Source organism: Oncorhynchus keta, chromosome 12, assembly GCF_023373465.1.
Source record: "Oncorhynchus keta strain PuntledgeMale-10-30-2019 chromosome 12, Oket_V2, whole genome shotgun sequence".
Classification (NCBI taxonomy): Eukaryota; Metazoa; Chordata; class Actinopteri; order Salmoniformes; family Salmonidae; genus Oncorhynchus; species Oncorhynchus keta.
In genome coordinates, this window is record NC_068432.1 from 35,353,922 (window position 1) to 35,380,091 (window position 26,170).

The window sequence follows — 26,170 nt, forward strand, 5'->3', positions numbered from 1 at the left end:
CAGCCTAACCCAACCAAACCCAACCCAGCCTAACCCAACCAAACCCAACCCAGCCTAACCCAACCCAACCCAGCCTAACCCAACCTAACCCAACCCAGCCTAAACCAACCCAACCCAACCTAACCCAACCCAGCCTAACCCAACCTAACCCAACCCAACCCAGCCTAACCCAACCTAACCCAACCTAACCCAACCCAGCCTAACCCAACCCAACCCAGCCTAACCCAACCCAACCCAACCCAGCCTAACCCAACCCAGCCTAACCCAACCCAACCCAACCCAACCTAACCCAATCCAGCCTAACGCAACCCAACCTAACCCAACCCAACCCAACCCAACCTAACCCAACCCAGCCTAACCCAACCCGACCCAACCCAACCTAACCCAACCCAACCTAACCCAACCCAACCCAACCCAGCCTAACCCAACCCAGCCCAACCCAACCCAACCCAGCGTAACCCAACCCAACCTAACCCAACCCAGCCTAACCCAACCCAACCCATTCCAACCTAACCCAACACAGCCTAACCCAACCCAACCTAACCCAACGCAGCCTAACCCAACCCAGCCTAACCCAACCCAACCCAGCCTAACCCAACCCAACCCAACCTAACCCAACCCAGCCTAACCCAACCCAGCCTAACCCAACCCAACCTAACCCAACCCAACCCAGCCTAACCCAACCCAGCCCATCCTAACCCAACCCAACCCAGCCTAACCCAACCTAACCCAACCCAGCCTAACCCAGCCTAACCCAATCCAACCTAACCCAAACCAGCCTATCCCAGCCCAGCCTAACCCAGACCATCCTAACCCAACCCAGCCTATCCCAGCCCAGCCTATCCCAGCCCAGCCTAACCCAGACCATCCTAACCCAACCCAGCCTTTCCCAGCCCAGCCTATCCCAGCCCAGCCTAACCCAGACCATCCTAACCCAACCCAGCCCAGCCCAGCCTAACCCAAACCAACCCAGCCTAATCCAGCCCAGCCTAACCCAGCCCATCCTAACCCAACCCAGCCTATCCCAGCCCAGCCTAACCCAACCCAGCCCAGCCTAACCCAGCCCAGCCCAGCCTAACCTAACCCAGCCTAGCCCAGCCTAACCCAGCCCAGCCCATCCTAACCCAACCCAGCCTATCCCAGCCCAGCCTAACCCAGACCATCATAACCCAACCCAGCCTATCCCAGCCCAGCCTAACCCAGACCATCATAACCCAACCCAGCCCAGCCTAACCCAACCCAGCCTAACCCAGCCCAGCCTAACCCAGCCCAGCCTAACCCAGCCCATCCTAACCCAACCCAGCCTATCCCAGCCCAGCCTAACCCAGCCTAACCCAGCCCATCCTAACCCAGCCCATCCTAACCCAACCCAGCCCAGCCCATCCTAACACAACCCAGCCCCGCCTAACCCAGCCCAGCCTAACCCAGCCCAGTCTAACCCAACCCAGCCTAACCCAACCCAACCCAGCCCATCATAACCCAACCCAGCCCAGCCTAACCCAACCCAGCCCAGCATAGACCAACCAAGCCCAGCGTAGTCCAACCCAGCCTAGTTCAAACCAGCCTAGCCCAACCCAGCCTAGGCCAACCCAGCTTAGTTCAAACCAGCCTAGCCCAACCCAGCCTAGGCCAACCCAGCTTAGTCCAAACCAGCCTAGCCCAACCCAGCCTAGGCCAACCCAGCCTAACCCAGCTTAACCCAGCCCAACCCAGCCTAGCCCACCCTGCCTGCCTTTAATTGATAATAGGGTTTATAGCTTTGCCAAACATCCAGTAGTCTGGCTCTGATCCTGTCTGACGTCTTGTTGTTGTGTCGACTTAGACACTTGTTTTCTAATTATCCCAGCGTACTGGCAGCTCTGGGCTGGAGCAGCTCTTTATTAGGGTGGTTCTCAGGCCAGAGGAGAGGAAGTACACTATGCGCTAGTAACATGTGTTTTAGACTAGTCTACCAATGTAGTCCACTGATGCAAATGGTATTAGTTATGTTTCACAGCTGAATAATCAAATTACATTTATTTATATAGCCCTTCTTACATCAGCTGTCTCAAAGTAGTAACCGAAAGGTTGCAAGTTCAAACCCCCGAGCTGACAAGGTACAAATCTGTCGTTCTGCCCCTGAACAGTTAACTCACTGTTCCTAGGCCGTCATTGAAAATAAGAATTTGTTCTTAACTGACTTGCCTAGTTAAATAAAGGTCAAATAAAAAATAAAATAAAAAAGTGCTGTACAGAAACCCAGCCTAAAACCCCAAACAGAAAGCAATGCAGGTGTAGAAGCATGGTGGCTAGGAAAAAATTCCTAGAAAGGCCAAAACCTAGGAAGAAACCGAGAGAGGAACCAGGCTGTGAGGGGTGGCCAGTCCTCTACTGGCTGTGCCGGGTGGAGATACATGGCCAAGATGTTCAAATGTTCATAGATGACCAGCATGGTCAACTAATAATAATCACAGGCCTGCAACAGGTCAGCACCTCAGGAGTAAATGTCAGTTGGCTTTTCATAGCCCATCATTCAGGGTATCTCTACCGCTCCTGCTGTCTCTAGAGAGTTGAAAACAGCAGGTCTGGGACAGGTAGCACGTCCGGTGAACAGGTCCGGGTTCCATAGCCGCAGGCAGAACAGTTGAAACTGGAGCAGCAGCACGGCCAGGTGGACTGGGGACAGCAAGGAGTTATCATGCCAGGTAGTCCTGAGGCATGGTCCTAGGGCTCAGGTCCTCCAAGAGAGAGAAAGAAAGAGAGAAAGAGAAACATAAAGAGAGGGAGAGAGGATTAGAGGGAGCATACTTAAATTCACATAGGACACCAGATAAGACAGGAGAAGTACTCCAGATATAACAGACTGAAGCTAGCCCCCCGACACATAAACACTGCAGCATAAATACTGGAGGCTGAGACAGGAGGGGTTATAATAGAGTATCATAGAGACTTTATGCCACTTACCTCTAGGCACTTTGGTTGTCATCACAGTCTGTACTGCATACTGTAATATCTTCTCTGAGTTATTATATGATCTTTGACCTTCCTCCCTTCTAAAACGGTTTTGGCTAGAAGGGTTACAGCTTATGTCAGAATTGACTTTTTATAGCAAGTTAGACCTTATGCAGCAGGTTAGTAAAATTAACGTAGCAGGTTATGAGAATTAGTTTAAGGTTAGGAAAAGGTTTAGGTCAAATGCACAAAAACTTTGAGGAACGACAATTTGACATAAACTGTATCCCATCTAGCCATGACCACCTAAACCCTGTAGACTTCCCCGTCTGCTTGTACAGGTTACAGGTATAGTAGAAGCATGTGTGTTCAGCCGCATCCTGTGTGTTTCTCTCTGGGTGTCTGCTCGCACATCGTCTCAGAATGGTCCATGTGCTTTTAGGACCCAGTTGAATCACTGCTCTTCTGTTTTCCTTCTCCTTCACTTGGTTTCAACCTCTTCTCCTCTCTGTTCTCTTTTCCTTCTCCTTCTCCTTGGTTTCAACCTCTTCTCCTCTCTCTTCTCTTTCCCTTCTCCTTGGTTTCATCCTCTTCTCCTCTCTCTTCTCTTTTCCTTCTCCTTCTCCTTGGTTTCATCCTCTTCTCCTCTCTCTTCTCTTTTCCTTCTCCTTGGTTTCATCCTCTTCTCCTCTCTCTTCTCTTTTCCTTCTCCTTCTCCTTGGTTTCATCCTCTTCTCCTCTCTCTTCTCTTTTCCTTCTCCTTGGTTTCATCCTCTTCTCCTCTCTCTTCTCTTTTCCTTCTCCTTCACTTGGTTTCATCCTCTTCTCCTCTCTCTTCTCTTTTCCTTCTCCTTGGTTTCATCCTCTTCTCCTCTCTCTTCTCTTTTCCTTCTCCTTCACTTGGTTTCATCCTCTTCTCCTCTCTGTTTTCTTTTCCTTCTCCTTCACTTGGTTTCATCCTCTTCTCCTCTCTCTTCTCTTTTCCTTCTCCTTCTCCTTGGTTTCAACCTCTTGTCCTCTCTCTTCTCTTTTCCTTCTCCTTGGTTTCATCCTCTTCTCCTCTCTCTTCTCTTTTCCTTCTCCTTGGTTTCATCCTCTTCTCCTCTCTCTTCTCTTTTCCTTCTCCTTCACTTGGTTTCATCCTCTTCTCCTCTCTCTTCTCTTTTCCTTCTCCTTCACTTGGTTTCATCCTCTTCTCCTCTCTGTTTTCTTTTCCTTCTCCTTCACTTGGTTTCATCCTCTCTCCTCTCTCTTCTCTTTTCCTTCTCATTCACTTGGTTTCATCCTCTTCTCCTCTCTCTTCTCTTTTCCTTCTCCTTCACTTGGTTTCATCCTCTTCTCCTCTCTCTTCTCTTTTCCTTCTCATTGGTTTCATCCTCTTCTCCTCTCTCTTCTCTTTTCCTTCTCCTTCACTTGGTTTCATCCTCTTCTCCTCTCTGTTTTCTTTTCCTTCTCCTTCACTTGGTTTCATCCTCTTCTCCTCTCTGTTTTCTTTTCCTTCTCCTTCACTTGGTTTCATCCTCTTCTCCTCTCTCTTCTCTTTTCCTTCTCCTTCACTTGGTTTCATCCTCTTCTCCTCTCTCTTCTCTTTTCCTTCTCCTTCACTTGGTTTCATCCTCTTCTCCTCTCTGTTTTCTTTTCCTTCTCCTTCACTTGGTTTCATCCTCTACTCCTCTCTCTTCTCTTTTCATTCTCCTTCTCCTTGGTTTCATCCTCTTCTCCTCTCTCTTCTCTTTTCCTTCTCCTTGGTTTCATCCTCTTCTCCTCTCTCTTCTCTTTTCCTTCTCCTTGGTTTCATCCTCTTCTCCTCTCTCTTCTCTTTTCCTTCTCCTTCACTTGGTTTCATCCTCTTCTCCTCTCTCTTCTCTTTTCCTTCTCCTTCACTTGGTTTCATCCTCTTCTCCTCTCTGTTTTCTTTTCCTTCTCCTTCACTTGGTTTCATCCTCTTCTCCTCTCTGTTTTCTTTTCCTTCTCCTTCACTTGGTTTCATCCTCTTCTCCTCTCTGTTTTCTTTTCCTTCTCCTTCACTTGGTTTCATCCTCTACTCCTCTCTCTTCTCTTTTCATTCTCCTTCTCCTTGGTTTCATCCTCTCTCCTCTCTCTTCTCTTTTCATTCTCCTTCTCCTTGGTTTCATCCTCTCTCCTCTCTCTTCTCTTTTCCTTCTCCTTCACTTGGTTTCATCCTCTTCTCCTCTCTCTTCTCTTTTCATTCTCCTTCACTTGGTTTCATCCTCTTCTCCTCTCTCTTCTCTTGTCCTTCTCATTCACTTGGTTTCATCCTCTTCTCATCTCTCTTCTCTTTTCCTTCTCCTTCACTTGGTTTCATCCTCTACTCCTCTCTCTTCTCTTTTCCTTTTCCTTCTCCTTGGTTTCATCCTCTTCTCCTCTCTCTTCTCTTTTCCTTCTCCTTGGTTTCATCCTCTTCTCCTCTCTCTTCTCTTTTCCTTCTCCTTCACTTGGTTTCATCCTCTTCTCCTCTCTCTTCTCTTTTCCTTCTCATTCACTTGGTTTCATCCTCTTCTCCTCTCTCTTCTCTTTTCCTTCTCCTTCACTTGGTTTCATCCTCTACTCCTCTCTCTTCTCTTTTCCTTCTCCTTCTCCTTGGTTTCATCCTCTTCTCCTCTCTCTTCTCTTTTCCTTCTCCTTCACTTGGTTTCATCCTCTTCTCCTCTCTCTTCTCTTTTCCTTCTCCTTCACTTGGTTTCATCCTCTTCTCCTCTCTCTTCTCTTTTCCTTCTCCTTCACTTGGTTTCATCCTCTACTCCTCTCTCTTCTCTTTTCCTTCTCCTTGGTTTCATCCTCTTCTCCTCTCTCTTCTCTTTTCCTTCTCATTCACTTGGTTTCATCCTCTTCTCCTCTCTCTTCTCTTTTCCTTCTCCTTCACTTGGTTTCATCCTCTACTCCTCTCTCTTCTCTTTTCCTTCTCCTTCTCCTTGGTTTCATCCTCTTCTCCTCTCTCTTCTCTTTTCCTTCTCCTTCACTTGGTTTTATCCTCTTCTCCTCTCTCTTCTCTTTTCCTTCTCCTTGGTTTCATCCTCTTCTCCTCTCTCTTCTCTTTTCCTTCTCCTTCACTTGGTTTCATCCTCTTCTCCTCTCTGTTTTCTTTTCCTTCTCCTTCACTTGGTTTCATCCTCTTCTCCTCTCTGTTTTATTTTCCTTCTCCTTCACTTGGTTTCATCCTCTCTCCTCTCTCTTCTCTTTTCCTTCTCCTTCACTTGGTTTCATCCTCTTCTCCTCTCTCTTCTCTTTTCCTTCTCCTTGGTTTCGTCCTCTTCTCCTCTCTCTTCTCTTTTCCTTCTTCTTCACTTGGTTTCATCCTCTTCTCCTCTCTCTTCTCTTTTCCTTCTCCTTCACTTGGTTTCATCCTCTTCTCCTCTCTCTTCTCTTTTCCTTCTCCTTCACTTGGTTTCATCCTCTTCTCCTCTCTCTTCTCTTTTCCTTCTCATTCACTTGGTTTCATCCTCTTCTCCTCTCTCTTCTCTTTTCCTTCTCATTCACTTGGTTTCATCCTCGTCTCCTCTCTCTTCTCTTTTCCTTCTCCTTCACTTGGTTTCATCCTCTTCTCCTCTCTCTTCTCTTTTCCTTCTCCTTCACTTGGTTTCATCCTCTCTCCTCTCTCTTCTCTTTTCCTTCTCATTCACTTGGTTTCATCCTCGTCTCCTCTCTCTTCTCTTTTCCTTCTCCTTCACTTGGTTTCATCCTCTTCTCCTCTCTCTTCTCTTTTCCTTCTCCTTCACTTGGTTTCATCCTCTCTCCTCTCTCTTCTCTTTTCCTTCTCATTCACTTGGTTTCATCCTCGTCTCCTCTCTCTTCTCTTTTCCTTCTCCTTCACTTGGTTTCATCCTCGTCTCCTCTCTCTTCTCTTTTCCTTCTCCTTCACTTGGTTTCATCCTCTTCTCCTCTCTCTTCTCTTTTCCTTCTCCTTCACTTGGTTTCATCCTCTCTCCTCTCTCTTCTCTTTTCCTTCTCATTCACTTGGTTTCATCCTCGTCTCCTCTCTCTTCTCTTTTCCTTCTCCTTCACTTGGTTTCATCCTCGTCTCCTCTCTCTTCTCTTTTCCTTCTCCTTCACTTGGTTTCATCCTCGTCTCTTTTCTCTCTTCTCTTTTCCTTCTCCTTCACTTGGTTTCATCCTCTTCTCCTCTCTCTTCTCTTTTCCTTCTCCTTCACTTGGTTTCATCCTCTCTCCTCTCTCTTCTCTTTTCCTTCTCATTCACTTGGTTTCATCCTCGTCTCCTCTCTCTTCTCTTTTCCTTCTCCTTCACTTGGTTTCATCCTCTCTCCTCTCTCTTCTCTTTTCCTTCTCATTCACTTGGTTTCATCCTCTTCTCCTCTCTCTTCTCTTTTCCTTCTCCTTCACTTGGTTTCATCCTCTACGCCTCTCTCTTCTCTTTTCCTTCTCCTTCTCCTTGGTTTCATCCTCTTCTCCTCTCTCTTCTCTTTTCCTTCTCCTTCACTTGGTTACATCCTCTTCTCCTCTCTCTTCTCTTTTCCTTCTCCTTCACTTGGTTTCATCCTCTTCTCCTCTCTCTTCTCTTTTCCTTCTCCTTGGTTTCATCCTCTTCTCCTCTCTCTTCTCTTTTCCTTCTCCTTCACTTGGTTTCATCCTCTTCTCCTCTCTCTTCTCTTTTCCTTCTCCTTCACTTGGTTTCATCCTCTTCTCCTCTCTCTTCTCTTTTCCTTCTCATTCACTTGGTTTCATCCTCTTCATCTCTCTCTTCTCTTTTCCTTCTCCTTCACTTGGTTTCATCCTCTTCTCCTCTCTCTTCTCTTTTCCTTCTCATTCACTTGGTTTCATCCTCTTCTCCTCTCTCTTCTCTTTTCCTTCTCCTTCACTTGGTTTCATCCTCTCTCCTCTCTCTTCTCTTTTCCTTCTCCTTCACTTGGTTTCATCCTCGTCTCCTCTCTCTTCTCTTTTCCTTCTCCTTCACTTGGTTTCATCCTCTTCTCCTCTCTCTTCTCTTTTCCTTCTCCTTGGTTTCATCCTCTTCTCCTCTCTCTTCTCTTTTCCTTCTCCTTCACTTGGTTTCATCCTCTTCTCCTCTCTCTTCTCTTTTCCTTCTCCTTCACTTGGTTTCATCCTCTTCTCCTCTCTCTTCTCTTTTCCTTCTCCTTCACTTGGTTTCATCCTCTTCTCCTCTCTCTTCTCTTTTCCTTCTCCTTCACTTGGTTTCATCCTCTCTCCTCTCTCTTCTCTTTTCCTTCTCATTCACTTGGTTTCATCCTCTTCTCCTCTCTCTTCTCTTTTCCTTCTCCTTCACTTGGTTTCATCCTCTTCTCCTCTCTCTTCTCTTTTCCTTCTCCTTGGTTTCATCCTCTTCTCCTCTCTCTTCTCTTTTCCTTCTCCTTCACTTGGTTTCATCCTCTTCTCCTCTCTCTTCTCTTTTCCTTCTCCTTCACTTGGTTTCATCCTCTTCTCCTCTCTCTTCTATTTTCCTTCTCCTTCACTTGGTTTCAGCATGGAATTCAAAGGAGCAATAGAAGATGATTAAGGGATGATACAGTAGCTAAGAGATGAGGATCCCCGGTTGCTCTCTTCTCCTCTCTCTTCTCTTTTCCTTCTCCTTCACTTGGTTTCATCCTCTTCTCCCCTCTCTTCTCTTTCCGCAGGAAAGGGAGCAGGAAGAGACCAAGTTAGTGTTGTAACGGTGACCCTGTCTGCTAGCTCTTTGACTGTGGGATGTGATTATCAGTGCTATCCTGCTGCAGATGATGACTGCGATACAGTTAGATTAGTACCGTAGACATGCAGTCGCCTGTCTGCCATATCCCTCATATACCTCCCTCATATACTTACTTACTAAAGCCTAAACCACAGTCCACAGCCGCTGAGACGTGATAGTCCAGCGTCCTGTTGTGACGTAGCGTCATGGCTCTGAGGCCACCATCCACAGGGAAGCACAGCCCTCTGCTCACCTCCCCACAATTCTCAAGCAGCGCGGCTCCGGTACGCGTCCTATATTCATTTGAATGTGTTGACAGTTGGAGAAATTGCTTGACCTGCGCTGACAAACTATGAAAACCAATGGTCTAATATTCCAGAACACTGCTGTGTGTACGTGTCCACGTTTTGGACTATGACAGGCGCTTTGCACACTCATTTCACAACACAAAACAACCTGCAAAGCCACTGTGTAAATAACAGACAGCCATAAGCCATAATAAGCCTTGTCCACTGAGGCCAGTTCATTCTGTTCATTCATGCTCTGTGTGGTTAATGGCATCCCGGCCCAGTCCGTGTGGGAGAACCAGTGTATTTACACCCAGACTGCATTTCAAATGCCACCCCATTCTCTTTATAGTGCACTTCCTTTGACCGGAGCCCATAGGTTCTATAGAGGTGATGCATCCCCACCAGACCCACCACCAGGCTCCAGACTGCAACCCAGAGCCCTGTAGGCTGACCTGTCAAATCAAAATCAAATCAAATTTTATTTGTCACATACACATGGTTAGCAGATGTTAAATGCGAGTGTAGCGAAATGCTTGTGCTTCTAGTTCCGACAATGCAGTGATAACCAACAAGTAATCTAACTAACAATTCCAAAACTACTGTCTTATACACAGTGTAAGGGGATAAGGAACATGTACATAAGGATATATGAATGAGTGATGGTACAGAGCAGCATACAGTAGATGGTATCGAGTACAGTATATACATATGAGATGAGTGTGTAGACAAAGTAAACAAAGTGGCATAGTTAAAGTGGCTAGTGATACATGTGTTACATAAGGATGCAGTCGATGATGTAGAGTACAGTATATACATATGCATATGAGATGAATAATGTAGGGTAAGTAACATTATATAAGGTAGCATTGTTTAAAGTGGCTAGTGATATATTTACATAATTCCCATCAATTCCCATTATTAAAATGGCTGGAGTTGGGTCAGTGTCAATGACAGTGTGTTGGCAGCAGCCACTCACTGTTAGTGGTGGCTGTTTAACAGTCTGATGGCCTTGAGATAGAAGCTGTTTTTCAGTCTCTCGGTCCCAGCTTTGATGCACCTGTACTGACCTCGCCTTCTGGATGATAGCGGGGTGAACAGGCAGTGGTTCGGGTGGTTGATGTCCTTGATGATCTTTATGGCCTTCCTGTAACAACGGGTGGTGTAGGTGTCCTGGAGGGCAGGTAGTTTGCCCCGGTGATGCGTTGTGCAGTCCTCACTACCCTCTGGAGAGCCTTACGGTTGAGGGCGGAGCAGTTGCCGTACCAGGCGGTGATACAGCCCGCCAGGATGCTCTCGATTGTGCATCTGTAGGGCTCAGCAGGGCTACTGAACCCTGTCCCTGCATCTGTCCCTCTCCATCTGCCACCGTGCCACTCTGTTTACCCAAGACCGTTCATTAATTACCAGCCAGGACCGTCACAATCTGACCCCTCTCGCCCCATTCACTTAGAATACACTCAGAGGCACACAGTCAAATAGCACACAGCACACAGCTCACACCCAGAACACTCAGACACACTTGACTTGCCCCCAGTGCAGAAATCCACTTGTAATGTAATAAACAGACATCTTGAGATGTGTGTCTAAACATGATATAATTCAGGACAGGAATACAAACAATGTGTCCGTTCTGGTCCTGAGCTCAATGTAATGTGAGGCTCAGTGGTTCCCCCTTGTGGCGAGAGATGGCAACTTTTACCTTCGTTTCTAACTGTTTTATACATACAATGTCACTATTTAATAGTTTTAAATCAATTCCCCAAAATACAAACTACATCACCAGTTTATTCAGCTGATCCATAAAGCATATTTCCCCCTACTACTAAAAGCATTGTCATTCTATGGTTTGTTTGTCACTGAGTTAACGTCTGTACTGTATGTGGGCTGAATCAGGTCATGTGTGTCATAAGGGTTTTAGACCTGGTCATTGCAGTAAGTTTGAATCGATAGTCAGCTGACTACTGCTCTGCTATTTCTAGTGTAACTGCTGGTTCTGATAGTGGGCCTCCAGGAATTCTTAAGTAAGAATAGCCTGTAACAGCAGTAACTGAAAGGTTGCTGGATCGAATCCCCGAGCGGACAAGGAAAAGATCTGTCGTTCTGCCCCTGAACAAGGCAGTTAACCCACTGTTCTCCGGGAGGCCCACATTGTAAATAAGTATGGCCTAGTTAAATGAGCAAAAAACAAAACAGAAAAACTGATACTTTAGAGCCAAAGAGTTTTACATATGGTTTATTCTATCAAACAATATTCTATCTTTCAACTTTTCTTCTCCTTCTATTTTCCTTTCTTACCACCTTCTCAATGTCCGTGTGCAGAGTCCCCCCAAAGACTGGCCCTAGGAGGTACTGTAATGGAACATCTAGCTGTGGACACTTAGTGAATGTGTGTATGTTTGTCTTGTCTAAGTATACCTGTTGCATTGGGAGTACGAGTGTATTTGTCTGTACCAGTGTGTGAACGAGAACAAATGTTGTACTTGTGTTATGCTACTATATAAAAACATTAATGAAGGTAATAAATGAATCTGAATAATGAAGTCATTATTAAGAGTGATTGTTATGAATGCTGAGTGGTAATGATAATTGTAAACGAATGTTAATGGTGATGATGACTTTATTCTGTGTGTGGTCTCAGGAACAGAGTTGAACCAGAGTTGACCCACGCCTCGCCCCTCAGCGAGGCCAGTAAGAAGCGTCTGATCGAGGACACAGAGGACTGGCATCCTCGCACCGGAACCTCCCAATCCAGGTCCTTCAGAATCCTGGCTCAGATCACCGGCACAGAGAAAGGTGGGTACCCCCTTTGCACCCTCCCGCTTACCCCAATACCCCGAGGCATAATGACAACCTAGTTACTGGATAACCTGGCACAATGGGACGAGGAAATATAAATCTATCCTAACTAGACCATTGTGATCTTACAGTAGTATCCCTCTGAAGTGACCATTTCGGCTTTGCCTTTTCCCCTAAGGGGAAGGTTACATAAGTAGTAGTACAGGTTACAACAGTGCTGCGTGTTCGTCCCTGTAGTGCACAGGGTGGGAAATGAACACCAGAATGACGGCATTTGGGTGCATAAAAAAAGAATCCAAAGCCCACATGTAGAAAAAATACAAAATGTGTGTGTTTGTCAGCTCTGGAAAGGGGAATCTCAATGCTACAGTGGTGAAAGTGGGTTCGGTACAGTGTTTTCTGTAATTTAGCTAAATTATCTGAAATTAGGGCATCCACCAGCCATTTCCCATCCTGGTAGTGTAGCTCTGTCTGTGTTCTGTTCCCCCTGGCACAGCTCTGTCTGTGTTCTGTTCCCCCTGGCACAGCTCTGTCTGTGTTCTGTTCCCCCTGGCACAGCTCTGTCTGTGTTCTGTTCCCCCTGGCACAGCTCTGTCTGTGTTCTGTTCCCCCTGGCACAGCTCTGTCACTGTGTTCTGTTCCCCCTGGCACAGCTCTGCCTGTGTTCTGTTCCCCCTGGCACAGCTCTGTCACTGTGTTCTGTTCCCCCTGGCACAGCTCTGTCACTGTGTTCTGTTCCCCCTGGCACAGCTCTGTCTGTGTTCTGTTCCCCCTGGCACAGCTCTGTCACTGTGTTCTGTTCCCCCTGGCACAGCTCTGTCTGTGTTCTGTTCCCCCTGGCACAGCTCTGTCACTGTGTTCTGTTCCCCCTGGCACAGCTCTGTCTGTGTTCTGTTCCCCCTGGCACAGCTCTGTCTGTGTTCTGTTCCCCCTGGCACAGCTCTGTCTGTGTTCTGTTCCCCCTGGCACAGCTCTGTCTGTGTTCTGTTCCCCCTGGCACAGCTCTGTCTGTGTTCTGTTCCCCCTGGCACAGCTCTGTCTGTGTTCTGTTCCCCCTGGCACAGCTCTGTCTGTGTTCTGTTCCCCTGGCACACCTCTGTCACTGTGTTCTGTTCCCCTGGCACAGCTCTGTCTGTGTTCTGTTCCCCCTGGCACAGCTCTGTCTCTGTTCTGTTCCCCTGGCACAGCTCTGTCTGTGCTCTGTTCCCCCTGGCACAGCTCGGTCTATGTTCTGTTCCCCTGGCACAGCTCTGTCTGTGTTCTGTTCCCCCTGGCACAGCTCTGTCTGTGTTCTGTTCCCCCTGGCACAGCTCTGTCTGTGTGTTCTGGTCCCCCTGGCACAGCTCTGTCTGTGTGTTCTGGTCCCCCTGGCACAGCTCTGTCTGTGTTCTGGTCCCCCTGGCACAGCTCTGTCTGTGTTCTGTTCCCCCTGGCACAGCTCTGTCTGTGTTCTGTTCCCCCTGGCACAGCTCTGTCTGTGTTCTGTTCCCCCTGGCACAGCTCTGTCTGTGTTCTGTTCCCCCTGGCACAGCTCTGTCTGTGTTCTGTTCCCCCTGGCACAGCTCTGTCTGTGTTCTGTTCCCCTGGCACAGCTCTGTCTGTGTTCTGTTCCCCCTGGCACAGCTCTGTCTGTGTTCTGTTCCCCCTGGCACAGCTCTGTCTGTGTTCTGTTCCCCCTGGCACAGCTCTGTCTGTGTTCTGTTCCCCCTGGCACAGCTCTGTCTGTGTTCTGTTCCCCCTGGCACAGCTCTGTCTGTGTTCTGTTCCCCTGGCACAGCTCTGTCTGTGTTATGGTCCCCTGGCACAGCTCTGTCTGTGTTCTGTTCCCCTGGCACATCTCTGTCTGTGTTCTGTTCCCCTGGCACAGCTCTGTCTGTGTTCTGTTCCCCCTGGCACAGCTCTGTCTGTGTTCTGTTCCCCCTGGCACAGCTCTGTCTGTGTTCTGTTCCCCTGGCACAGCTCTGTCTGTGTTCTGTTCCCCCTGGCACAGCTCTGTCACTGTGTTCTGTTCCCCCTGGCACAGCTCTGTCTGTGTTCTGTTCCCCTGGCACAGCTCTGTCTGTGTTCTGTTCCCCCTGGCACAGCTCTGTCACTGTGTTCTGGTCCCCTGGCACAGCTCTGTCTCTGTTCTGTTCCCCTGGCACAGCTCTGTCTCTGTGTTCTATTCCCCCTGGCACAGCTCTGTCTCTGTGTTCTGTTCCCCCTGGCACAGCTCTGTCTCTGTGTTCTGGTCCCCCTGGCACAGCTCTGTCTCTGTTCTGTTCCCCTGGCACAGCTCTGTCTCTGTGTTCTGTTCCCCTGGCACAGCTCTGTCTCTGTGTTCTGGTCCCCCTGGCACAGCTCTGTCTCTGTTCTGTTCCCCTGGCACAGCTCTGTCACTGTGTTCTGTTCCCCTGGCACAGCTCTGTCACTGTGTTCTGACCCCCTGGCACAGCTCTGTCTCTGTTTTCTGGTCCCCTGGCACAGCTCTGTCTCTGTTCTGTTCCCCTGGCACAGCTCTGTCTGTGTGTTCTGTTCCCCTGGCACAGCTCTGTCTGTGTGTTCTGGTCCCCCTGGCACAGCTCTGTCTCTGTTCTGGTCCCCCTGGCACAGCTCTGTCTGTGTGTTCTGTTCCCTCTGGCACAGCTCTGTCTCTGTTCTGTTCCCCCTGGCACAGCTCTGTCTCTGTTCTGTTCCCCCTGGCACAGCTCTGTCACTGTGTTCTGTTCCCCCTGGCACAGCTCTGTCACTGTGTTCTGTTCCCCCTGGCACAGCTCTGTCACTGTGTTCTGTTCCCCCTGGCACAGCTCTGTGGCACATCTGTGTTCTGTCCCCCTGGCACAGCTCTGTCTCTGTGTTCTGGTCCCCTGGCACAGCTCTGTCTCTGTTCTGTTCCCCTGGCACAGCTCTGTCTCTGTTTTCTGGTCCCCTGGCACAGCTCTGTCTCTGTGTTCTGGTCCCTCTGGCGCAGCTCTGTCTCTGTGTTGTGGTCCCCCTGGCGCAGCTCTGTCACTGTGTTCTGTTCCCCCTGGCACAGCTCTGTCTCTGTTCTGTTCCCCCTGGCACAGCTCTGTCTCTGTGTTATGTTCCCCCTGGCACAGCTCCAGCTCTGTCTCTGTGTTCTGGTCCCCCTGGCACAGCTCTGTCACTGTGTTCTGGTCCCCCTGGCACAGCTCTGTCTCTGTTCTGTTCCCCCTGGCACAGCTCTGTCTCTGTGTTCTATTCCCCCTGGCACAGCTCTGTCTCTGTGTTCTGTTCCCCTGGCACAGCTCTGTCTCTGTGTTCTGGTCCCCCTGGCACAGCTCTGTCTCTGTTCTGTTCCCCCTGGCACAGCTCTGTCTCTGTGTTCTGTTCCCCTGGCACAGCTCTGTCTCTGTGTTCTGGTCCCCCTGGCACAGCTCTGTCTCTGTTCTGTTCCCCCTGGCACAGCTCTGTCACTGTGTTCTGTTCCCCCTGGCACAGCTCTGTCACTGTGTTCTGACCCCCTGGCACAGCTCTGTCTCTGTTTTCTGGTCCCCTGGCACAGCTCTGTCTCTGTTCTGTTCCCCTGGCACAGCTCTGTCTGTGTGTTCTGTTCCCCCTGGCACAGCTCTGTCTGTGTGTTCTGGTCCCCCTGGCACAGCTCTGTCTGTGTGTTCTGGTCCCCCTGGCACAGCTCTGTCTCTGTTCTGGTCCCCCTGGCACAGCTCTGTCTGTGTGTTCTGTTCCCTCTGGCACAGCTCTGTCTCTGTTCTGTTCCCCCTGGCACAGCTCTGTCTCTGTTCTGTTCCCCCTGGCACAGCTCTGTCACTGTGTTCTGTTCCCCCTGGCACAGCTCTGTCACTGTGTTCTGTTCCCCTGGCACAGCTCTGTCACTGTGTTCTGTTCCCCGGCACAGCTCTGTCTCTGTTCTGTCCCCCTGGCACAGCTCTGTCTCTGTTTTCTGGTCCCCCTGGCACAGCTCTGTCTCTGTTCTGTTCCCCTGGCACAGCTCTGTCTCTGTTTTCTGGTCCCCTGGCACAGCTCTGTCACTGTGTTCTGTTCCCCCTGGCACAGCTCTGTCTGTGTTCTGTTCCCCCTGGCACACCTCTGTCACTGTGTTCTGTTCCCCCTGGCACAGCTCTGTCTGTGTTCTGTTCCCCCTGGCACAGCTCTGTCTCTGTTCTGTTCCCCCTGGCACAGCTCTGTCTGTGCTCTGTTCCCCCTGGCACAGCTCGGTCTGTGTTCTGTTCCCCCTGGCACAGCTCTGTCTGTGTTCTGTTCCCCCTGGCACAGCTCTGTCTGTGTTCTGTTCCCCCTGGCACAGCTCTGTCTGTGTGTTCTGGTCCCCCTGGCACAGCTCTGTCTGTGTGTTCTGGTCCCCCTGGCACAGCTCTGTCTGTGTTCTGGTCCCCCTGGCACAGCTCTGTCTGTGTTCTGTTCCCCCTGGCACAGCTCTGTCTGTGTTCTGTTCCCCCTGGCACAGCTCTGTCTGTGTTCTGTTCCCCCTGGCACAGCTCTGTCTGTGTTCTGTTCCCCCTGGCACAGCTCTGTCTGTGTTCTGTTCCCCCTGGCACATCTCTGTCTGTGTTCTGTTCCCCCTGGCACAGCTCTGTCTGTGTTATGGTCCCCCTGGCACAGCTCTGTCTGTGTTCTGTTCCCCCTGGCACATCTCTGTCTGTGTTCTGTTCCCCCTGGCACAGCTCTGTCTGTGTTCTGTTCCCCCTGGCACAGCTCTGTCTGTGTTCTGTTCCCCCTGGCACAGCTCTGTCTGTGTTCTGTTCCCCCTGGCACAGCTCTGTCTGTGTTCTGTTCCCCCTGGCACAGCTCTGTCTGTGTTCTGTTCCCCCTGGCACAGCTCTGTCTGTGTTCTGTTCCCCCTGGCACAGCTCTGTCACTGTGTTCTGTTCCCCCTGGCACAGCTCTGTCTGTGTTCTGTTCCCCCTGGCACAGCTCTGTCTGTGTTCTGTTCCCCCTGGCACAGCTCTGTCTGTGTTCTGTTCCCCCTGGCACAGCTCTGTCTCTGTGTTCTGGTCCCCCTGGCACAGCTCTGTCTGTGTTCTGTTCCCCCTGGCACAGCTCTGTCACTGTGTTCTGTTCCCCCTGGCACAGCTCTGTCTCTGTGTTCTGTTCCCCCTGGCACAGCTCTGTCTCTGTGTTCTGGTCCCCCTGGCACAGCTCTGTCACTGTGTTCTGTTCCCCCTGACACAGCTCTGTCTCTGTTCTGTTCCCCCTGGCACAGCTCTGTCTCTGTGTTCTATTCCTCCTGGCACAGCTCTGTCTCTGTGTTCTGGTCCCCCTGGCACAGCTCTGTCACTGTGTTCTGTTCCCCCTGGCACAGCTCTGTCTCTGTTCTGTTCCCCTGGCACAGCTCTGTCTCTGTGTTATGTTCCCCCTGGCACAGCTCCAGCTCTGTCTCTGTGTTCTGGTCCCCCTGGCACAGCTCTGTCACTGTGTTCTGGTCCCCCTGGCACAGCTCTGTCTCTGTTCTGTTCCCCTGGCACAGCTCTGTCTGTGTTCTGTTCCCCCTGGCACAGCTCCAGCTCTGTCTCTGTGTTCTGGTCCCCTGGCACAGCTCTGTCTCTGTGTTCTATTCCCCTGGCACAGCTCTGTCTCTGTGTTCTGTTCCCCCTGGCACAGCTCTGTCTCTGTGTTCTGGTCCCCCTGGCACAGCTCTGTCTCTGTTCTGTTCCCCCTGGCACAGCTCTGTCACTGTGTTCTGTTCCCCCTGGCACAGCTCTGTCACTGTGTTCTGACCCCCCTGGCACAGCTCTGTCTCTGTTTTCTGGTCCCCCTGGCACAGCTCTGTCTCTGTTCTGTTCCCCCTGGCACAGCTCTGTCTGTGTGTTCTGTTCCCCCTGGCACAGCTCTGTCTGTGTGTTCTGGTCCCCCTGGCACAGCTCTGTCTGTGTGTTCTGGTCCCCCTGGCACAGCTCTGTCTCTGTTCTGGTCCCCCTGGCACAGCTCTGTCTGTGTGTTCTGTTCCCTCTGGCACAGCTCTGTCTCTGTTCTGTTCCCCCTGGCACAGCTCTGTCTCTGTTCTGTTCCCCCTGGCACAGCTCTGTCACTGTGTTCTGTTCCCCCTGGCACAGCTCTGTCACTGTGTTCTGTTCCCCCTGGCACAGCTCTGTCACTGTGTTCTGTTCCCCCTGGCACAGCTCTGTCTCTGTTCTGTCCCCCCTGGCACAGCTCTGTCTCTGTGTTCTGGTCCCCCTGGCACAGCTCTGTCTCTGTTCTGTTCCCCCTGGCACAGCTCTGTCTCTGTTTTCTGGTCCCCCTGGCACAGCTCTGTCTCTGTGTTCTGGTCCCTCTGGCGCAGCTCTGTCTCTGTGTTGTGGTCCCCCTGGCGCAGCTCTGTCACTGTGTTCTGTTCCCCCTGGCACAGCTCTGTCTCTGTTCTGTTCCCCCTGGCACAGCTCTGTCTCTGTGTTATGTTCCCCCTGGCACAGCTCCAGCTCTGTCTCTGTGTTCTGGTCCCCCTGGCACAGCTCTGTCACTGTGTTCTGGTCCCCCTGGCACAGCTCTGTCTCTGTTCTGTTCCCCCTGGCACAGCTCTGTCTCTGTGTTCTATTCCCCCTGGCACAGCTCTGTCTCTGTGTTCTGTTCCCCCTGGCACAGCTCTGTCTCTGTGTTCTGGTCCCCCTGGCACAGCTCTGTCTCTGTTCTGTTCCCCCTGGCACAGCTCTGTCTCTGTGTTCTGTTCCCCTGGCACAGCTCTGTCTCTGTGTTCTGGTCCCCCTGGCACAGCTCTGTCTCTGTTCTGTTCCCCCTGGCACAGCTCTGTCACTGTGTTCTGTTCCCCCTGGCACAGCTCTGTCACTGTGTTCTGACCCCCCTGGCACAGCTCTGTCTCTGTTTTCTGGTCCCCCTGGCACAGCTCTGTCTCTGTTCTGTTCCCCCTGGCACAGCTCTGTCTGTGTGTTCTGTTCCCCCTGGCACAGCTCTGTCTGTGTGTTCTGGTCCCCCTGGCACAGCTCTGTCTCTGTTCTGGTCCCCCTGGCACAGCTCTGTCTGTGTGTTCTGTTCCCTCTGGCACAGCTCTGTCTCTGTTCTGTTCCCCCTGGCACAGCTCTGTCTCTGTTCTGTTCCCCCTGGCACAGCTCTGTCACTGTGTTCTGTTCCCCCTGGCACAGCTCTGTCTCTGTTCTGTCCCCCCTGGCACAGCTCTGTCTCTGTTTTCTGGTCCCCCTGGCACAGCTCTGTCTCTGTTCTGTTCCCCCTGGCACAGCTCTGTCTCTGTTTTCTGGTCCCCCTGGCACAGCTCTGTCTCTGTTCTGTTCCCCCTGGCACAGCTCTGTCTCTGTGTTCTGGTCCCTCTGGCGCAGCTCTGTCTCTGTGTTGTGGTCCCCCTGGCGCAGCTCTGTCTCTGGGCCTCAGCATCCATCTCTCTGTCATCACCCCAGCCCTGTATGTGTTAGACCTGCTCTGCTGATACAAACTGACATGGAGCTGACAAGGAGCAGTGCATTAGAAGTCATTCTCTATTCCACACATAGGTTGAGGTTATTTATAGAATGTTTAATATGTGCAGGGCTGTTGATGCGAATGAGTGCTGGAGAGTGGTTTGTACTTGCCTGGCAAGCCATCCACATCAGTCCGGCCAAATGCCACACCCACTAACATTTCTTCTCCACGATAAGTTTGGATTTGAGAATAGTGATGGGTTGGGCCAGAGCGAGCTTACACGAATCATGAGTCACAGATTTTTTTAAAATAGGTATATTTTTTAATCAATATCTACTTTGTTAAAATGAGCATTTAAAAAGCAGTAGCACCACTCTGTTTTTGTCTGGTCACCCCATGGCCTCCCGAGTGGCCAGCGGTCTAAGACACTGCATCTCAGTGCAGTCACTACAGACCCTGGTTCGATTCCAGGCATGTTTCACAACCGGCCGTGATTGGGAGTCCCATAGGGCGGCGCACAATTGGCTCAGCGTCGTCCGGTTTTGACCAGTGTCGGCCGTCATTGTAAATAAGAATTTGTTCTTAACTGACTTGTCTAGTTAAATAAATAAATAAAAATCAGTTCTTTTCTATTATAAGACACACACGTCTACACGCACATTTGACAATCTCTATTTTTATGTTGATGAGTTTCTTTCCTCCTCTGTTCACAGACCAAGCCCAGGAGAACAGCGCTGGAAAGAAGTGAGTAGTTGGTGGTATGTCAGTCTGATCCTATGTGATCTGAGGGTAGTTTCCTGGTGTGTGAGGCTGATGCTGTTGTTGTTACTGTTACTATGTTGGGTTGATCAGAGCTTTCTGGCACTCCATGTCTCATCCTGCATGCCACAGGAGCTTGTCATTATTGGGATTCTGAGCCCATACTTCCTTATCCATGAGACGCTCAGTATCACGCTTAGTTTAAGACTTCATTACAGGAAGCCACATCAGAGGGAACCCAAGTGGAAACTGCTCAAGCAGGGTTAGCTGTGTTGGCCAACCCTCATCGCCTTTTAGAGCTGGGGGTTCTGGGGTTTCTCAGGTCTGTTTTCTGCCCCTATTCATCTTCATCTGCAGTAAATGCACCATGCTGCTCTCCCAACCAAAACCCCGGCCAATCAGCATGTCACGAAGATGGATTGTGGGTAGTTAAGTGGGATTGTGGGTAATCAGGGCTTGCCAGGAGGAGACTTCCAATCTCTCCTTCTTAGAGAGATGTGGTTTACAGACAGCATCCCTCAGACAGAGCTCTCCTGTCAGGAAGTACCACCACTGGCAAACCTGACTGTTTCTGTAGTTTTCCTTTATTTCCTCCATTGTCCTATTTTTCCCTCAACATTTCTTGTCTATTTATTTTTCTTTACAATGTCTTTCTTTCCTTTCTTCCTGTCTGCTCTCCTGTGTCCTCTCCTTTCTTCCTCCTTCCTTCCTTCCCTCCATCTCCCCTCCTTTCCTGTGTCTTTGGGTGTGTTAGGGTGAACAAACCGGACCCAAAGGTTGTGGGACAACAGTACAACAAGCTGAGAGACAGGCACCACAGTGTTTCGGCAGGCACACTCAACGTGCAGTAGACTGTAGTTTGCTGTGCCCAGTAACATCTCTCTGCCTGTGTTTTATTCATTTCAATCAGCCTGTAGTTAACTAGAAAGACCGTCTCAGATCTCACATAGCAGTCTGAGATTTCACATTATACCTCACCACCTGTGCCTTGTCCTATACCACATCCCTTTAAGTAGTTACTGGAATTAGTTAGTAAGTTGCTGTGTATGTGTGTGTACAGTGAGCCTGCTGGTGTGTTAGGGGAGTGTGAGAGTGAGTGTGTGAGTGAGTGTGTGTGTGTTTGAGTTAAATACTCTCCCTTAGCTGACCTTGCCTTAGTACATACACTCAATGGCCAGGTTATTAGGTGCACCACTCCGTTCGCACGTGACCATGGCTTACAAAGACGTACAAACACCTGTAACGAAGTAGAACTGGCGCTTGTGTTGGATGCTGCTGTTGGCCATGTTCTGTGCCACAAGCAAGAGGATGGCAGATGGCGGTGGCTCCGGCAGGCAGACAAGCATTGAGGCATTCGATTACTGTTGGATTGAACATTAGATTTGGCAAAACAAGTGACCTAAGCGACTTTGAGAGTAGTATGATCGTTGGTGCCGGGCGCTTTTCACGCTCGACAGTGTCTAGGGTTTACAGAGAATGGTGCGACAAAACTTGTTGATGAGAGAATGGCAAGAATCATGTAGGCCAACACTGGACAATTGAGGAGTGGAAAAACATTGCTTGGTCTGACAAATCCCGGTTCCTGTTGCGTCATGCTGATGACAGAGGCAGCGTAAGCAGCATGAGTCCATGGACACATCCTGCCTGGTGTCAACGGTACAGGCTAGTGGCAGTGGTGTAATGGTGTGGGGAATATTTTCCTGGCACATGTTGAGTCCCTTAATACAAATTGAGCAATGTGTTCATGCCCCGAAGAATACCGGCTGTTCTGGGGTCAAAGGGGGGTGCGACCTGGCTACATGGGTGTACCTAATAAACGGGCCACTGAGTGTATCTTAAATACCGCATGAGAAGCAGATTGAGATTAAATCTGCACATTATCATCTGTAATAAACTACTTTTTGTGTTTATTCTGTTTGTTTCTACTTCTGTTCCAACTTCATTCTGATACTTTGTGTGTATCTTTGTATTTTATCTTCATTTTGTTTCGTTGTATACACTGACCATATTCATTTTACTTCAGGATTGTAACTGCTTATATATCAATAAAGTTGTATCCTTTTCTCAGCTGTTCTTCATTTCCTGTCTCCCTTTCCGTTTCCCTTGAGCTTCCTTCTCTATTTCTTCTTCTGCTATGAAGTACAGTATCTAAACACAGTATCTAAACACAGTATCTAAACACAGTATCTGAACACAGTATCTAAACACAGTATCTAAACACAGTATCTAAACACAGTATCTAAACACAGTATCTAAACACTTGACTGTGCAGTAGGTGCTCAGTTGGTAGAGCATGGCGCGTGCAACGCCAGGGTGGTGGGTTCGATTACCACACTGGACCAGTACGAAAAAGTATGAAAATGAATGCACTCACTAATGTAAGTAGCTCTGAATAAGAGCATTTGCTAAAAAAATGCTTGGTCTATAGTAATGGATCCTTATCGTCAGTAGAGGGCAGTATCCTCAAGACATATTTAAATGACAGCGTAGCTGACCAATTTTACATTCATACAACTCAATATGACCCGGAGCAAATCAAGTCAGACTCAAGTCAGGTTATTTGCCTAAGGGCAAGTCGTTCTCACCTGGGATTCGAACCAGCTACTTTCTGGATACAGCTTGCCCATACTGAGCGTGCTTGCTCCAATCCTTGATAGTCTGAACACCACGAGAGGTACAGACCTAACCATAGGGGTTCAGGCACTAGTGACAAGCATTATTTATAGAACCGTCAATGTCATGGAGGGAAACGTTGCAGAGTCTGAAAGAACAACACAGTTGTGTTGTTTGGAGCAGCTCCACTACATCCATTATTTCACTGAAAGAGAGTAAGAACGGAGATAAAGAGAGAATGAGAGAGATAGAGACCATGCCAACTCTAATTGTGTTCCTTAGTGATGCGCCATTGGATATAGTGACCATGGTTTTCATCGGACACATCTTTTAATCCAATCATCTCTCCTCTTAATTGGCCTGATGGTTGAGTGTGTCTCTGAGCTTCCTGCTAATTCATTGTAATGATTAGTGCCTGGGTTTTTTTTCTCTTCAAAACAGCACTTCCAATGCACTTGTATTTCCAACAACTATTTAGTTATTTTTGGGCATGGTCTGCACATTGTTTCAGATAAACATGCACTTGAACAGGAAGAGAAGCACATTTTTATATTGGGGGTAGGAGAGGATGCAGAATGTGGGAGTTTTACTAACGCCGAAAATAATGAAGTAAGTCTGCATAGTTTTTAGTGGGGAGGCGTGTTGTAATGGAATGACATTCTAACAGCTGTCCTGGATTAAACTCATACTGTACTGTAACCATGGCTGCGGTTGCCATAACAAACATGGCCTGGGCCTGAGGGAGAGACTGACAGGCCTCAGTTGGCACAGCCTGGTGATGTGAATAGTCCTGAATAAACAACACCAACCCTACCAGAACCTGGGAACCTTGAATACTAGAAAGGAAAAGCATTTCTGAAGTATGATGGAGTGTCTGTGTGTGTGTATGTGTGTATTTATATTTGTGTATGTGTATAGGTTTTTCGGTTTTACTATCCTTGTGGGGACCAGAAGTCCTCACAAGGATATTAAAACAAGGAACATTTGGACAAGTGGGGTCATTTCACAGGAAAAAGGCTATTTTAGGCTTCGGGGTTAGGTTTAGAGTTAGGGTCACAATTAGGGTTAGGTTTAGAGTTAGGGTCACAATTAGGGTTAGGTTTAGAGTTAGGGTCACAATTAGGGTTAGGTTTAGAGTTAGGGTCACAATCAGGGTTAGGTTTAGAGTTAGGGTCACAATCAGGGTTAGGTTTAGAGTTAGGGTCACAATTAGGGTTAGGTTTAGAGTTAGGGTCACAATCAGGGTTCGGTTTAGAGTTAGGGTCACAATCAGGGATAGGTTTAGAGTTAAGGTTAATGGCACAGGAGGTTGGTGGCACCTTAATTGGGGAGGACGGGCTCATGGTAATGGCTGGTGCGAAATAGGTGGAATTGTATCAAACACAAGGTTTCCAGGTGTTTGGTGCCATTCCATTTACTCTGTTCCAGCCATTATTATGAGCCTCCCCTCAGCAGCCTCCACTGGTTAACGGTTCGGGAAATCAATTGTTTGGTCCCCACAAGGATAGTAAAACCAACGTGTGTGCGTTCAAAGGCGTTCATGTGTGTCCATGAACAATGACCTATAAGCAGTCCTTTTCTGTTCTCCAGTAAAGTTGTTGAGAATGCCCAGCCCAGTGGCCACATCACAACATCAGTGAAGACCATGACCAAAGTCCCAGGAGCCCCCAGGAATGGCAGCAGTGTCCCGCCACCCACCTTCAAGACCCCGTCTGCCCAGGTCAAATCCTCCTGGCCAGCTGGAGGCTCAGCAGGTACTGTAACACCATGACACTACCACTATGCTATTCTTCTGACTGTCTGCCCAGAGGATTCTGTGGTTAGGTTCACTCACCTGGCTGTGTTTACACATTCTGATGATGTTTCTGTTATTGTGTGTGTCCTGCTGCTATGATAAAACAACATATTTGCTTGAAGCTGAGTTATATTACAGCCTTTGATGAACATGGATGAGTCAGAAATGCTAATATAATATATCTTTAATTTTTCTAAGTTGAGAGCTCTGCCCTTTACTCAAACATTTATTTAGGGGAAGAATGTTTATGTGTATGACTGAAATGTGAGGTCAGCTAGTAGCTTTCTGAACCATTTGGCTCTGGCTTTAACCTCATATGGCTGCATCCCTTTGTTCTCAATTTCCACCTGAAGACACCCTGAGACAGGCAACAGTACTCATTAACTGTGACTTCATGTAGCAGCTTCTCTTGACCTGCAGGGGGCAGACCTGTGCTGTTACTGGAAACCCTCACCATTGAATCAGTGCTTTTATTAGAGCAGCAAAAAACAAGCTGTATTCAGCTAATGAGCTCAAATTATAGGCTCCTTTTCCACGATTCCTGAGTGAAAACGTACAATTATATATAAGATGTCCTGCTCTTTATAAACAAAGACGATTCAGGGTCTGTGAGAACTGCAGCTTTCTCTGTAGAAGTCATTAGGAGTCATTATTACTAAGATTACTATTGCAGTATGTTCTCATACATAATATGAATATACAATATATGGCCTTTACAGAGCTGTGTGAGGCGAGAGAGGTCCTATGCTTACCTACTGCCTCCCTGGGGACCTCAAGTGAGAGCTGTTGAAAGGGGGTGTATGAGAGACCACAGATACCTCTCTGTTAGATAGAGTATGTATCACATTTACGCTTACTTGACCTTGTGTTCACAAACACATACCTCATACTGACTGTGTGGAACCAGGCCAGATGCATGGTATGTTCTGTGTGATTCTACCATTCCCCCTGCTAGTGCTAAATATGTCATGTTTTTCATGGCAGTTTTCATAGCAGCAGGCAGGACCACAGGAGGTTGGTGGCATCTTAGTTGGGAAGAACCGTCTCGCTCTAATGACTGGAGCGGAATCAGTGGAATGGTATCAAATACATCAAACACATGGTTTCCGTGGTTTCCAGGTGTTTGATGCCATTCCATTCGCTCCGTTCCAGACATTATTTTGAGTCGCTCTCCCCTCAGCAGCCTCCACTGGGCAGGACATGATTGGTATTAGGTTGTATACAGGTGTTGTGGTGTGTTCCATGGGTCTGTGTGTGTGCATGTGTTACTGTTCGTGTGAGAGAGAACTCTGACCTCTGTCCGCCATCTGTGTAAAAGCCAGGCAGCATTGATGACAGTAGGTGATACATCTCCCAGATGTTTATCAGAGAGAGATGAGTGTTGTCTTAAAAACTCATCTATCCAGCCTCCCTCACCTCCCTCCTTCCATTGCTCCCTCCCTCCCTGCCACCATGCACTCCTGTCATTGTGTCAACCAAGAACATGTCCCCTAAACCCTGGGACTGGGCTAGAAACTGCTGCATCTAAACGGTCACTCAACAGGACATTTAAAAGACCAACTTAACCAGATGTGGTTGAAGTAGAAGTTTGATGGACCTGGACCAGGGGTTTGGACCAGGAGTTTGGACCAGGAGTTTGGACCAGGAGTTTGGACCAGGGGTTTGGACCAGGGGTTTGGACCAGGAGTTTGGACCAGGAGTTTGGACCAGGGGTTTGGACCAGAGGTTTGGACCAGGAGTTTGGACCAGGAGTTTGGACCAGGAGTTTGGACCAGGGGTTTGGACCAGGAGTTTGGACCAGGGGTTTGGACCAGGGGTTTGGACCAGGAGTTTGGACCAGGAGTTTGGACCAGGAGTTTGGACCAGGGGTTTGGACCAGGAGTTTGGACCAGGAGTTTGGACCAGGGGTTTGGACCAGGAGTTTGGACCAGGGGTTTGGACCAGGAGTTTGGACCAGGAGTTTGGACCAGAGGTTTGGACCAG

The 26,170-nt window shown here is 49.1% G+C and overlaps 2 protein-coding genes across 9 annotated transcripts in view; both read left to right on the forward strand.

Annotated features, from left to right (window-relative positions):
- Nucleotides 1–26,170, forward strand: part of LOC118372144 (PDZ and LIM domain protein 5-like) — a 126,826-nt gene that overhangs the window by 90,870 nt on the left and 9,786 nt on the right. For 2 of the 7 annotated variants that reach the window (XM_052458131.1, XM_052458134.1), the window contains exons 5-8: nucleotides 11,203–11,229; nucleotides 11,522–11,676; nucleotides 19,734–19,764; nucleotides 23,983–24,146. In XM_052458131.1, coding sequence (XP_052314091.1) covers nucleotides 11,203–11,229; nucleotides 11,522–11,676; nucleotides 19,734–19,764; nucleotides 23,983–24,146 — 377 coding nt within the window. Of the gene's footprint in view, nucleotides 1–8,540; nucleotides 8,564–11,202; nucleotides 11,230–11,521; nucleotides 11,677–19,733; nucleotides 19,765–23,982; nucleotides 24,147–26,170 lie in introns of all 7 variants that reach the window. The other 5 variants (XM_052458132.1, XM_052458135.1, XM_052458133.1 and 2 more) reach the window with 3 other exon arrangements.
- Nucleotides 24,164–26,170, forward strand: part of LOC127906341 (buccalin-like) — a 2,726-nt gene continuing 719 nt past the window's right edge. For both annotated transcript variants that reach the window (XM_052458138.1, XM_052458139.1), the window contains exon 1: nucleotides 24,164–26,170. This exon is cut by the window's right edge and continues 2 nt beyond it. In XM_052458138.1, coding sequence (XP_052314098.1) covers nucleotides 25,779–26,170 — 392 coding nt within the window. In that variant the 5' untranslated portion in view covers nucleotides 24,164–25,778.